This window comes from Helianthus annuus, chromosome 2 (assembly GCF_002127325.2).
Source record: "Helianthus annuus cultivar XRQ/B chromosome 2, HanXRQr2.0-SUNRISE, whole genome shotgun sequence".
NCBI classification, from domain to species: domain Eukaryota; kingdom Viridiplantae; phylum Streptophyta; class Magnoliopsida; order Asterales; family Asteraceae; genus Helianthus; species Helianthus annuus.
Genome location: NC_035434.2, coordinates 171,852,047 through 171,867,479, shown reverse-complemented (window position 1 = coordinate 171,867,479; position 15,433 = coordinate 171,852,047). Strand labels below are relative to the sequence as shown.

At 32.8% G+C, this 15,433-nt stretch overlaps 2 protein-coding genes across 2 annotated transcripts; one reads left to right on the top strand and one right to left on the bottom strand.

Annotated features, from left to right (window-relative positions):
• The first annotated feature begins 3,110 nt into the window (after positions 1-3,110).
• LOC110900710 lies at positions 3,111-4,881 on the top strand. Its single transcript, XM_022147582.1, has 2 exons — positions 3,111-4,677; positions 4,799-4,881. The coding sequence occupies exons 1-2, from the start codon at positions 3,111-3,113 to the stop codon at positions 4,879-4,881; spliced, it is 1,650 nt and encodes a 549-aa protein (XP_022003274.1).
• A 9,876-nt stretch (positions 4,882-14,757) lies between these two features.
• LOC110900716 (putative receptor like protein 25) lies at positions 14,758-15,297 on the bottom strand. Its single transcript, XM_022147587.1, has one exon. The coding sequence runs from the start codon at positions 15,295-15,297 to the stop codon at positions 14,758-14,760; it is 540 nt and encodes a 179-aa protein (XP_022003279.1).
• Between the last annotated feature and the right edge of the window lie 136 nt (positions 15,298-15,433).

The window sequence follows — 15,433 nt, the reverse complement described above, 5'->3', positions numbered from 1 at the left end:
ATCGGAAGCTTGTTTTGTCATCATCTTTTCTCTAAATTTATGTGATGCCTTCACTATCTCAGCGTATGTGAACCTTTCGAATACAGTAGCAATTGCCAGGTAGGTTTGGGTTGTTGCCACCACTGAGTCTGAACCAAGCCACTACCACTACTGTCTTCTTTGACCAACGGCTGACATTTGAAAACAACAAAAATGAAAAATCATTTATTTGACCATACAAAGAAATCTAACATATAAAAGCCAACAGCTGACCAAATTTAATATGAAACAGAAGTGCTACGAAAAAGTCAAAGCATGGTTAATGTAATGATAATTGCTACTTATTTTATAATTTATGTAATTAAATAAATAGAAAGAATTAAATAAATGGACAAATGGTCAACGAGATGACTTGTTTTACAGTGAAGGATAAAATGAATGATTTGATACAAGGTTTATATCAATAACAGCAGATCTTCATCATCATCGACAACAATTCGCCATCATCCTAACAATCAGCAATTTATAATCATCATCAATCCTCACAATCAACCTTTTAACCTTGCGCGGCCGCTCATCGGTCTTACAAAAGGGAGAAAGTAATCAACAAATTATAGTCGCGCGCTCAAAGGAAAGCATAAAATCCTTGCGCCTTCTTCCATTAAAACCCTGGGATCAATACTTCCGCCCAAATATCGAAACTTGGATATCATTTTACCCAGACTTGGGATTTATTCAGCTGTATACACACAGTAAGGTGTCACACTAGATTACAGCAGTAATCTTCTAGAAAGAATATGATCGTGTACCACCCAGACAGTTATAACCGTCTGGACACGTGTCATTATCACAAAAATCCCTGAAATCACAACAAAAGCATGCAATTGGAGAACGATCTCCACTTAAATCACTTTCCACGTGGCAATCCCCCAGCCATAGATCAAACCACGATCCGTGTGCAGTCACGTCGGATCGAGGTAACTTAACATGGGATTAGAACTTAACGGAAGGAAATATAACCGCTACGGCGTTAGCAACTTCCGTCATCTTTTCAATAACAGGTTTTCCCTCCCAAACTCCCGGTTATAAATACAAGAACTATTCAGGTATAAACTCAGATCACATTTACCTCTCAAATACTTTCTCTTCTCCATTACCAATACTTATTCTCACACCGGAGTCGGGTAAAGGAGAGAACCTTCTTCTCCCCTTGACGAGGCTAACGGTGCTCTTTTTTGCAGATCCACCGGAGAAGGAGATCGGTAGCAACTGAATCAATCGAGAGAGAGCTAACCTTTTTATGCGGATTCAAACCCCCTAGATATCTCGGTTCCGACCATTTATCTAGTGTTTCTTCATTGGCGCCCACCGTTTTCTCAGTTTTTCTAGTTTCTACCTCGTTTCGATTCAGTTCATTCCATTTTTCTGTTTTTGCACATGGCAGAAAATTCATCTTCTCACCGACAACCTGGTCCTCGACCAAACGTCGGAAACAATTTCCAAATAGAAGGATCCCCAGAACATTGGGTTAACAGATGCCAAGCTGCTTTAAACACAATCGCTATGCAAATCGGCAGATCTGATTTCCCAAACATCAGATCTGGAGAAGAAATTAACACTACAGAATTGGACCCATCAACACCACGTTGGGGGGACGTCCAATCCAGCCAATACAGAGATAGCAGTTATCAGAAACAAATATACATGGTTCAAGGAGGTCCGTCACGAAGACCAAATAAACGAAACTATGATCAACATTGGAGAGAACAGCAAGTTGTGTTCCCTGTTGTTCCTGGGGGCCCTCAGGAAGAACGACCAGTGATTATCACTGGTATTTTCGGTCATTACCGAACGGACTATATGTTCATAGATCCAGGTAGCTCGATGGACATCATATACGAACAGTGCTTTAAACAGCTCGATTCAGAAGACAAAGCACGTTTGGAACCAGTCGATTTTCCCCTCACAGGATTCTGTAATGAAGCTGTATTCCCATTAGGGCAAATCGCTTTCCCAGTGACTTTATCAGATGGCAAACATTCACAAACAGTTACAGTCAATTTCATGGTCATGCCAGCAACATCACGTCATGATGTTTTGCTCGGGAGAAGGTCACAAAGAGAATTCAGCATGATCACTTCCATTCCACATGCTGCTTGTGGATTCCCGACAGAAACCGGAGTTGCAATTCTCTATTCAAGCAAAGAAGTCATGTCCGTGGACGACGAACCACCAGCAAAGGTAGTCAAATCTTCGGCACCAAACGAACCAGAGAAATGGGTCCTGAACAATGAATACCCAGAGCAGACCATTCTGCTAGGACAAGCCATTTCACCAGCAACACGCATACAACTGAAAGAGTTGTTGTTTAACAACAAAGATATATTTGCTTGGTGCCCAGCAGACATGACTGGAGTTCCACGCGACATCGCGCAACATTGCCTAAACATCAAACCATCGGTAGAACCTGTTGCTCAGGAGAGGCGCAGCTTCAGTGAAGAAAAAGCAAAAGCGATGGACGAGCAAGTGGCAGAGTTACTCAATGCGGGAATCTTGCGCGAAGTAAAATACCATACATGGGTTGCCAACCCAGTAATGGTACAAAAACATAGCGGCGGATGGAGAATGTGTGTCGACTTCAAGGACCTAAACAAAGCATGCCCCAAAGATTGCTATGCACTTCCAGAGATAGACAAAAAAGTCAACTCTCTGGCATCATTCAGATGGAAATGCTTTCCCGACTGTTATAAGGGTTATCACCAGGTCCAGATGAAAAAAGAAGACGAAGACAAAACCGCGTTCCGCACAGATAAAGGCATCTACTGCTACACGAAAATGCCGTTTGGCTTGCGCAACGCAGGCGCAACTTATCAACGCCTAATGGACACAGTCTTTAGCGAGGATATTGGCAAAACTGTCGAAGTATACATGGATGACCTCGTCATCATGAGTCATGAAGAAGAGACAATGCTCAACAATATCCAGCGCACGTTCGATTCCTTACGTAGCGTGAACTTAAAATTAATCCAACAAAATGCTCCTTCGGCATGGAAGAAGGAAAATTTTTGGGTTTCATAGTTACAAGAGACGGCTTTAAGGTCAATCCAGAAAAAGTGCAGGCCATCCAGCTAATGCCATCACCTGCAACAGTCAAAGAAATGCAAAGGCTCGCCGGACGATTAGCAGCTCTGAACAGATTCTTGGCTAATCATGCGGCAAAATCTTATCCATTTATCAGTACGCTGCGAAACTGCGGAAAGAAAACTCCTTTTCAATGGACGCCTGAAGCAGAAGCAGCATTCAAACAAATGAAAGAATGTTTAATTCAATTGCCAACACTGACCGCGCCAAAAGAAAAAGAACCATTAATCTTATATCTGTCGGCCGCGGAAGTAGCAGTAGGCGCAGTATTAATGGTAGAACGGGAAAATATCCAGACTCCAATCTACTATATCAGCAAAATGCTCACTGGCCCCGAAACTCGTTACTCAATGATAGAAAAATTGGTTCTAGCACTAGTACACGCATCCAGACGCTTGCGCAGGTACTTCTCAGGCCATGTCATCACAGTCCTCACAAATTATCATTTAGGCCAAATCTTGTCAAAACCTGATGTGGCGGGAAGATTAGCTAAATGGGCCATTGAGCTGGGAGGCTACAACATTTTTTACAAACCAAGACCAGCAATCAAAGGGCAAATTCTAGCAGACTTCGCCACTGAAGTTCCCATCGATAAAATACAAGAATGTGAGGCAATCCAGAACCCAACACCTGTTTTCGACGACAGAGTCTGGACCTTACACACAGATGGTGCTTCCAATGATGATGGAGCAGGAGCAGGACTCCGATTAGTCAGTCCGGATAATCACGAACTTACATATGCAATACGCTTAGATTTCCAAAGTACCAACAATGAAGCAGAATACGAAGCATTTTTAGCAGGTCTCCGTCTAGCACTCAAAATGGGGGCAAGAAACCTTGAAGTCAACGTTGACTCAAAGCTAGTAGCTGAACAAGTTAACGGTCGTTATGATGCGAAAGGGGAAGCTATGGCGTTGTACCTTGAACAAGCGCGAATATTAATCAGCCAATTTCAAACATTCAAAGTTAATCACATAAACAGAAGCGAGAACAAGCACGTTGACGCGCTAAGCAAGTTAGCTGCTACCAGCTTTAAGCACTTAGCAAAGGAGGTACGCATAGAGGTATTATCCAATCCTTCTATTCATCTCAAGCAAGTGAGCGTCATAGAAATGGGAGATCCATCCTGGATGTCTCCAATCATCTTGTACCTTCAGCACGGAAAACTTCCGGAAGGAAAGGCAGAAGCTCGAAAAATACAACACAAAGCAATAAATTACGAGATGGCGGATGGCGTCCTTTATCGAAAGTCATTCATGGGCCCATTACTACGCTGTGTTGATAAAACAGACGCCCAATACCTAGTCAGAGAAATCCACGAGGGATTATGCGGGATACACGCGGGACCGCGCATGGTCGTGGCAAAAATAATGAGCGCCGGATACTACTGGCCAGGAATGCACATGGACGCAGTTGATCTATTAAGAAGATGCGAGGCATGTCAACGCCACGCACCAAAGACACTCCGACCCAAAAATCCGTTAATTCCCGTTACTTCCGCCTGGCCATTCCAACAGTGGGGCATCGATCTTGTTGTCCCATTTCCTGACGCGCCGGGTGCAGTAAAATTCATCATTGTCGCGGTGGACTACTTCACAAAATGGGTGGAAGCTAAAGCTTTGGCCTCAACAACAGCATTGGTAATCCGCAAATTTATATGGGAACATATCATTTGCAGATGCGGGTTACCATTGCGCATTATTTCCGACAATGGTACAAACTTCGCCGCAGAAGATCTTCAAAAATGGTTCAAAGAAATGAAGATCGAGCACAACTTTCCATCACAAATGCGTAACAAGTTGCTACACATTTCCTACGCAATGATTAATAATAATGCTGATTAAACATTAAAATATAATCTAAGTATAATAATAAATAATTCGTCATAAATGCGTAGCAAGTTGCTACGCATTTCTGACGCAACAATTAATATTTAAATGAATTTAACATATAAATCTAATTCCAACAAATAAATAATGGTTCCGTCGGAAATGCGTAGCAAGTTGCTACGCATTTCCGACACAATACTTAGAATTAGTATATTTGTCACTATTGTGTCACAAGTTGCCCAAAAAAATCAAGGTCTTTTTTCCGTAGGAAATGCGTAGTAAATGTGTCAGAATTTGCGACGCATTTTTTTGCGTAGGAAATTTCCGTAGCAAAATGACCACTTTTCTAGTAGTGGTTTTCATCGTTTGGAGCACCGTTTTGAGACAAGTTTTACATTAATGGACTCGTATCATCGTTCTGATCAAAAACCCTAAAAAATCTGTTTGTAATTTTGAAAAAAGCTTAACTCCGTTAAGTTTTTTTAATGGGGGACCATTGTAGGAAAAATAGGTGAAAGATGGGACTGGTAGGGGGAATATTCTAAGGTGAGATTATTAATGGCCAATAAGGTCTAGGTGTGATTATTACAGGCCAATTTCCCAAAAAAAAAGAGTTAATTACTGTTTTCGTTCATGTGGTTTGTTAAAAAACACTATTTCAGTCTATTAGTTTAAAAATTGTGATTTTAGTCCTTGTGGTTTCACTTTCGTAACCATTTCAGTCCAGCTCGTAACTATTTCAGTTCATGTACTTAATAGAATAATGGATTGAGATGGTTACGAAAGTGAAACCATAAAGACTGAAATAGTTACGAAAGTGAAACCACAGGGACTGAAATCGCAATTTTTAAACTGATGGACTGAAATAGTGATTTTTGACAAACCACAGGGACGAAAACAGTAATTAACTCAAAAAAGAATTTTTTTACAATGAATCAGAGATCGAACTAGTGGCTTACTTTACTGGAGGAGAGCCAATCCAGTGGAACAACTTTACTTTTGTAATATATTAAAGGAAAATTGGATTCTAATAATTCCTAGTAGGCGTCGTTGTCTATTGGCAGTCTTATTTTTTTTATTCTCACTGGCAGTCCCATATTTCAAATATTTTGTTAAGTTTTTTTTTTCGACTGACAAAGTGATGTTTTAGAGCTTTTGATCAGAACGAGGATACGAGTCGAGTATTGTAAAACTTACGTCGAAACAACGCTTCAAACGACGAAAACGGTGCTTCAATTCAGGTGTTTAAACTTCCAATTAACAAAAATCAAGCAATTCACCGTTTTAAGATAAGTTTTACATGAATCGGATTTTGTTGTATATCACAACATAAGATCATCGGATTAAAAACAGTAAGTCAAAAGCCAACTGCTTCACAAATTGTACTATTCCCTAGTTACCTTTTAAATAGGAAAATTGGTTTTTAATAAACCAACCTCTGTCCCGTTGGTAAATAATAATCTTACCTACATAATTGGTATACAATAATCCTACCTATCAACATGTTGGTACTCAATGAACTTTCGTTAATTTTTTTTAACTGAAGTTAGTTTTTAAGTTTTATTTATTACACAAACAGTCCCTGTAGTTGTAATTTACTAGTTTTAACTATTTTATAAAACAAACAAAAACCTCAAGAACAATTACTAGTTTTAAGTTGTCAACGTTTTTTTTGTTTTACAAAATAGTTAAAACTAGTAAATTACAACTACAGGGACTGTTTGTGTAATAAATAAAACTTAAAAACTAACTTCAGTTAAAAATAATTAACGGAAGTTCATTAAGAACCAGCATGTTGATAGGTAGGATTATTGTATACCAATTACGTAGGTAAGATTATTATTTACTAACGGGACAAAGGTTGGTTTATTAAAAACCAATTTTCCTATAGATAATAGATAATAGGCAAATTGGATTTAAATAATTCCATTTTTCTTAATTTGGCCGATAATAATCTTCATTCAGTTATTTGCCAATAATAATCCGAACTGGTCCACTTTTGGCCGATAATAGTCTACGTTGAAAATAGCTTAACAGAGTTAAGTTTTTTTTTTCCGAATTACAAACCGATGTTTTAGGGCTTTTAATTAGAACGAGGATACGAGTTGATTGATGTAAAATTTACCTCCAAATACTGTCCCAAACGACGAAATGGTGCTTCAATTCGGTTTTTTTAAACTTTCAATTAACAAAAATCAAGCCGTTTGGAGTACCGTTTTGAGATAAGTTTACATAAATCAACACATATCCTTGTTCCGATCAAAATCACTAAAACATCGGTTTGTAATTCGGAAAAAACTTAGCTTCGTTAAGCTATTTTAATGGTGGACTATTATCGGCCAAAAGTGGATCAGCTCAGATTATTATCGGCAAATAACTGAGTTGGCTAAATTGAGAAAGTTTAAATTATTTAAATCCAGGTTGCCTACATAATAATAAATACATAATGACATGTGGGGATTCAACTATCAAGCAGTCACCAAAATACAATTAATGTACTTTCAAATCTACGGAAATTGACCTGTAATAATCTCACCTAGACCTTATTGGCCATTAATAATCACACCTCAGAATATTCCCCCCATAAGTCCCACCTTTCACCTATTTGTCCTACAATGGTCCCCCGTTAAAAAAGCCGTAAAGCTTTTTTCCAAATTACAAACAGATTTTTAGGGCTTTTGATTAGAACGACGATACGAGTTCATTGATGTAAAACTTGCCTCGAAACAGTGCTCCAAATGATGAAAACGGCGCTTCAAATCGGGTGTTTAAATTTCCAATTAACCAAAATCAAGTCACTTGGAGCACCGTTTCGAGACAAGTTTTACATCAGTGGACTCGTATCGTCGTTCTAATCAAAAGCCCTAAAAAATCTGTTTGTAATTTGAGAAAAAAACTTAACTTTTAACGGGAGACCATTGTAGGAAAAATAGGTGAAAGGTGGGACTGGTAGGGGAAATATTCTGAGGTGGGATTATTATTATTATTATTATTATTATTATTATTATTATTATTATTATTATTATTATTATTATTATTATTATTATTATTATTATTATTATTATTAGCCAATAAAATCTAGATGGGATTATTACAATCCAATTCTACTCAAATCTATTGTATATTACTACAAGTAATTATTGGCAGCATAAAGGTATCAAACTAGTTACAACGGGGGGTCAGATGGATGGAAATCTTCGCAGTTAGCAGCTCTCCTAAATTAATATATTTGTATATTTTTTTGAACGGCGAATGTTACTCTACTTTAATATATAACTAGGTTATAAACCCGTGTATTACACGGGTTGAATAGATAAATTTTATATGCTAAATAATAAAATAATATATCTTTAAAAACCTTTTTTATTGCACGTATTGAATAAATATAATTTTATATATTAAATAAAAAAAGTTATATCTATAAGAACTATATTGTAGAGGTTGAATAAATGTAATTTTATTACAAAATAAAAAAAGTTATATTTTTAAAACCACATGTATTACACGAGTTGAATAAATGTAATATTGTTTACTAAATAATAAAATAATACATCTTTAATAAACCCCATTTATTACACGGGTTGGATAAATTTAATTTTATATACCAAATAATAAAAAAAATTACATCTTTAAAAATATGCGTATTACACGGTTTGAATAAGTGTAATTTTCTGTACTAAATACTAAAAAATATACATATCCTTGATATGTACATAAATTATAACCTAGGTTAGAACCCCGTGTATTACACGGGTTAAATAAATGTAATTTTATATATTAAACAATAAAAACTTATATCTTTATAAACCTTGTATATTGTACGGGTTAAATAAATTTAATTTTATATATTAAATAATAAAAAAGTTATATCTCTAAAAACCATGTGTATTACAACAGATTAAATAAATGTAATTTTGTATACTAAATAGTAAAAACGTCGTATCTTTAAAAAAACCCATGTATAATCGGGTTGAATAAATCTACCAAATAAACAAAATTACATCCTTAAAAACCCCGTATATTACACGTGTTGAAAAGATATAAAAAAGAGTTATATCTTTAAAAATCATGTGTATTACACAGATTAAATAAATGTATTTTTGTATATTAAATTCTAAAAACGTCGTCTCTTTAAAAAACCCGTGTATAGTCGGGTTGAAAAATCTACCAAATAATAAAAAAATTATATCCTAAATAACCTAGGTTATAACCCCGTGTATTACACGGGTTGAATATATGAATTTTATATACCAAATAATAAAACATTATTTTTTAAAAGCCTCCTTTATTGCACGGGTTGAAGAAATATAATTTTATATATTAAAAAATAAAATAAGTTATATCTATAATAACCATATGTATTGTACGGGTTGAATAAATGTAATATTATATACCAAATAATAAAAAAATTATATCTTTAAAACCATTATATTACACGGGTTGAATAAATGTAATATTGTTTACCAAATAATAAAAAAATTATATTTTTAAAAACCCCCGTGTATTACATGGGTTGAATAAATATGATTTTATATACCAAATAATAAAAAATATATATTTAAAAAAACTAACGGATATTTTTATATTTAAAGTAGGAAAAGATTGAATATTAATCTGAATTAACGAATTTTTTTATATTTAAAGTAGGATAAGATTGAATATTAATCTTTATTTATTTAGTTAATATAAGATTGAAAAATCATATGATTGAATAGGTGGGAGGTTGTATGATGATAAATCAGTTAACCGTTGAATGATAAAGACAATAGTGATTGTTGAACAAATTAATTAATCGAATTTTGTTTCTAAAACATAAATAACCGAAAAAAATGTTTGGATGAAAAAGTGATTATCTGCCTCCAAAACGCAGTTTTGGAGAAGCATGTACCTACATGCTTTTTCAAAAAGCAGTTTTGAAAACGCAAAATTTATTTTGGAAATGCATAATCTATTTTGAAAACGCAACACCAAACATCATCTAAATATTATTAGTTTAATATCTTATGGATAATTATTATTTAGTTTAATTTCCTTCTCATTTATAATATTATTTATTTGATAATTAATTATAGATAACCCTGCTACTAAATATTATTAGTTTAATATCTTATGAATAATTATTATTTAGTTTAATTCCTTCTCATTTATAATATTATTTAGAGTTAATTACAGAGTTAGTCCCTGTGGTTTGCACAAAGTAACATACTTAGGTACTATTCAAAATGTTACAGTGATTTTATATAAATGTTATAGTGATTTTTTACATTCAAAATTTTATTTGATTAATATTCAAATAATAAAACGCGGGGTTTTTAAAAATTTAACTTTTATTATTTACTATACAAAGTTACATTTATATAACTTGTGTAATACACGAAGGTTTTAAAAATATAATTTTTTTATCATTTGCTATGTAAAATTAGATTTATTCAACACGTGTAATATATAGGGATTTTAAGGATATAATTTTTTTTATTATTTGGTAGATTTTTCGACCCGACTATACACGGGTTTTTTAAAGATTCAACTTTTTTAGTATTTAATATACAAAATTACATTTATTTAATATGTGTAATACACATAGTTTTTTAAGATATAACTCTTTTTTAGATCTATTCAACACGTGTAATATACGGGGTTTTTAAGGATGTAATATTTTTATCATTTGGTAGATTTGTTCAACACGATTATACACGGGTTTTTAAAGATACGACGTTTTCGTTTTTAGTATTTAGTATACAAAATTACATTTATTTAATCTATGTAATACACATGGTTTTTAAACATATAACTTTTTTATTATTTGATATATATAATTACATTTATTTAACCCGTACAATATGCGAGTTTCATAAAGATATAACTTTTTATTGTTTAATATATAGAATTACATTTATTAACCCGTGTAATACACGGGGTTTTAACCTAGATTAGAACCCCGTGTATTACACGGGTTGAATAAATGTAATTTTATATACTAAATTAAAACAATTATTCTTTAAAAATCTCGTTTATTACACGAGCTGAACAAATGTAATTTTATATATTAAATAATAAAAAAATTATATCTCTAAGAACCTCATGTATTGTACTGTACTGAATAAATGTAATTTTATATACCAAATAATAAAAACCCGTGTATTGTACGGGTTGAATAAATCTAATTATATATACTAAATAATAAAAAAGTTATATCTTTAAAAACACTGTGTATTACACGGGTTAAATAAATGTAATTTTGTAACCTTGTATATTACACGGGTTGGATAAATGTAATTTTATAAACTAAATAATAAAAAAAATTATATCTTTATAAACCCCGTGTATTATACGGGTTGAATAAATCTAATTATATATACTAAATCATCATCATCATCATCATCATCATCATCATACTCAGTAAATCCCACAAATAGCAAAGCTAAGGTAGGGTCCGAGAAGAGTAAGATGTAGAGACTGCTTTCAGTAAGACCCCTTTTATAACACGAGTTGAATAAATGTAATTTTATATACCAAATAACAAAAAAAATTACATCTTTAAAAATATGCGCATTATACGGTTTGAATAAATGTAATTTTCCGTACTAAATAATAAAAAATATATATATCCTTAAAGAACCTCGTGTATTGTACGAATTGAATAAATTTAATTTTATATATCTAACTAATAATAAAAAGTTATATCTATAATAAATCTAATTTTATATCTGTACTAAATAAAAAAAAGTTTCGTAATATCTATTTGATACCAAACTAAACAAAACGTTCAAATATAATTAATTCAAATAAATAATATTATAAATGAGAAGGAGATTAAACTAAATAATAATTAGAGTTAATTGCCAAATCGTCCATGAGGTTTGGGCATGTTTGTCATTTTCATCCAAAATGATTTTTTTTGTATCAAATAGCCCCCCACGTTTGTAACTTTTTTGTCATTTTCATCCAAATGCCTAACTGGGTTAGAAACAACCGTTTGATAAGTTTTTTTTTTTTTTGAAATTTCACAAGTACAGGACCTGAAATGTAATTTCTTTTTAAACTCTAACTTTATAAAAGTAAAGATTTACATGTAAAACAAATTGTAGAATTATATATAGGCCTATTATGGTATCTTTAACTTCCATTTTGACGAATTATACTTATATGCTCTAGAGTATTACAGTCATATACCTATTTTTAACATATTTATCCTTTTTGCTTATTGATAAGAAACATGTGAACATCATCTTCCAAGTGTTCTTAGTTTCATGTTTACTTCCTCTGTTTCCTCTTATCCCTCTCCATTATATTTTGTAGACAGAATATCATCATGTGCTAATTTTACAAATTTATGAAACCGAATATAATCATGTCCTGGGTAGTCATAGTATTATTGGAATTTCCATTTGATTCATGGTTTCTGTTAGTTACTTCGAATTTCCTTGTTTATTTTCTGTCTGAGGTATGCGTGTATCCCAAAAACGTGAAGGGCTGAAACAGGTAACCACTTCATTTAGCTGCAGTGTGATGACAGTTTAAACCCATTTAGCTTTTTTTTTTTATGATATACCCAACTGTAATATGAGTTCAGTTAATATGTTCAATTTAATTTTATTTCATTACGTATAGGTCGATACATAAAAAGTTTCATTGAAGGGCATATAGTGATGGGTACTGGTCAATACATCTTAGTTTTATATCTATTTATGAGCATGACACTGTGGAGGTGAATAACGGTGTGAGTGGTTCTTGATGGTTTGTTTTGAAGGTTGTAGACAGAGAAAGCAGAGGGTGATGGTTTTAGGTTTAAAAAGAAATTACATTTTAGGTCCTGTACTTGTGAAATTTGAAAAAAAAAAGCCTCATCAAACGATTGTTTCTAACCCAGTTAGGCATTTGGATGAAAATGGCAAAAAGTTCCAAACGTGGGGGGTGGGGTATTTGGTACAAAAAAAGTCATTTTGGACGAAAATGGCAAACACGCCCAAATCTCAGGGACGATTTTGGCAATTAACTCTAATAATTATCCATAAGATATTAAACTAATAATATTTAGTAGCAGGATTATCTATAATATAAGATATTAAATAAATAATATTTAGTAGGAGTTATCTATAATTAATTAAAAGAGATTAAATTAAAATTATAATGGAAAATTGGTTTTTAATAAACCAACCTTTGTCCCGTTGGTAAATAATAATCTTACCTACGTAATTGGTATACAATAATCCTACCTATCAACATGTTGGTACTCAATGAACTTCCGTTAATTGTTTTTAACTGAAGTTAATTTTTAAGTTTTATTTATTATACAAAAAGTCCCTTTAGTTGTAATTTATTAGTTTTAACTATTTTATAAAAAAAAAAACCTCAAGGGACTGTAATTTACTAGGTTTAAAATAGTTAAAACTAGTAAATTACAACTACAGGGACTGTTTGTGTAATAAATAAAACTTAAAAACTAACTTCGGTTAAAAAAAATTAACGGAAGTTTATTGAGTAACAACATGTTGATAGGTAGGATTATTGTATACCAATTACGTAGGTAAGATTATTATTTACCAACGGGACAAAGGTTGGTTTATTAAAAACCAATTTTCCAATTATAATTATCTATAAAAGATAGTCTAATATGATGAAAAGTGTCCCGAGAGTAGTTTCTTTTATTATATAGTATAGATAATTATAATTTATACAATGTTAAAAATTGAATCTTGTTCCTTCTTTCAAAATAGACAAAAACTTCTACCACCAGTTAAAGTTAGAATTACATTTATTTGTATACTTTAGCAATCATGATCGAAACTTAAATTATTTGTAAAATTCAAACAAAAGAGTCAAAAGTAATATGTGTATGAGTATTGTACCAAAAAGTGAATAGATAATTTTATATTTATTTATTATTTATTTTTTTCCATCTAGTAAAGCATATATCTTAGTACTAAAATCTAACAATAAATAATTATATAATTACTCTAGTAGAGTAATTAATTACTCTACTAACGTAATTATACAAAATAATATTTGTTTTAATGTTTTTTTAACTAAAAATCATGCTCAAGTAAATACAAAAAAAAATAAAATAAAATAAAATAAAACTCTTTTCACTTCTCACACAATTAGCATGTTAAGATTCATTTGCATTCCTATTTGATCTTTACCAAAAGTACTATAAGTATGGGTTAACCCAACCCAATCCAAATCGTATATTCTTAAAATATTTTTTGTTTTAGCCCATTTGGTTATGTTTTTCACCCAAAGTCTCAAACAAACCCAAAAGATTAACAAAAAAGAGCCCAATTTTATACATTTGGGCCAAAAATAAATTTCTATGAATTCATTAATAGCATATTTATCAGCATCTACATTGTCTTCCTTCATAGTTTCTCTTCTTTGCATGCTATAATCATCTAACCCACTTGTTGCCAAAGAAAAAGATAAAAATCATGACCAATATCCAATTCTTGCTACCCAAATAAATAATTTGCATGGCCCGGTTTATTCATTTCTTGTTATTCATCATCATTTATTTGGCCCAAACATTGCACACTAACTATAGGTTCTAGCATTTGTTTCCTGTTACTAGGAGTCTATTTAGGCTGTTTTACATCTATGTTTCATTAAAGTTTAAGCAGGTTCTTATAAATAGAGGTGAAAGGATGCTTACATTCCGAATATTGAAAGTCATGTTTATACACTACATGACATAATGTCCCATTTTACACAACAAAGGGAAATGGCCACCCATTATTTAAACAAGAAGAACAAAATACAACACACAAAGAAAAGACCCAAATACAACACACAACTAGGGAAGTTCAACCCTTTAAGATCTTGAAATGAACATCATCACCTTCACATAAACCCTATTTTCCGAAATACCCATAATGTGAAAAAACGCATGCCTCCCACGACGGTAAACAAGTAAAGCAATACACACGATCCAAAATCCAATAGAAAAACCATAGGCACCACCAATATAGAACCATTTCTGAAGATCATCTATGCCTTCTTCGTCATTCTTATTTTCACTAATGATGGGTGGAACTTCTAGTTCTTTATCTCCCGAACAATATATGGACAGAGGAAGTCCGCATAGTCTTGCATTTCCAATGTAACTTGAAGGTTTAAATGACTGGAGTTGAGTGCCTGATGGAATTCTCCCAGACAAGTTATTATACGACACATCTAGATAGTTTAATAGTGTCATGTGAGACATGCTTGATGGTATTCCTCCTGAAAGATTGTTCCTAGATAGATCCAAAATTAGAAGTTCTTTCATCTCACCGATATGCAGTGGAATCTCTCCATCTAGAGCATTTAATGACAAGTCCAGTGCAATCAATTTATGGAGATCAGATATCATTTGGGATTTTTCCAGTCAAATTGTTTCTTGATAAATTGATGATCTTTACCAATCCTAGAGTGATACCAAATTCACGGTGAGTCCCTTGACACTTGATCAAGGCATGGTCGACGTACTCACTCCCACTTCTAAAGTT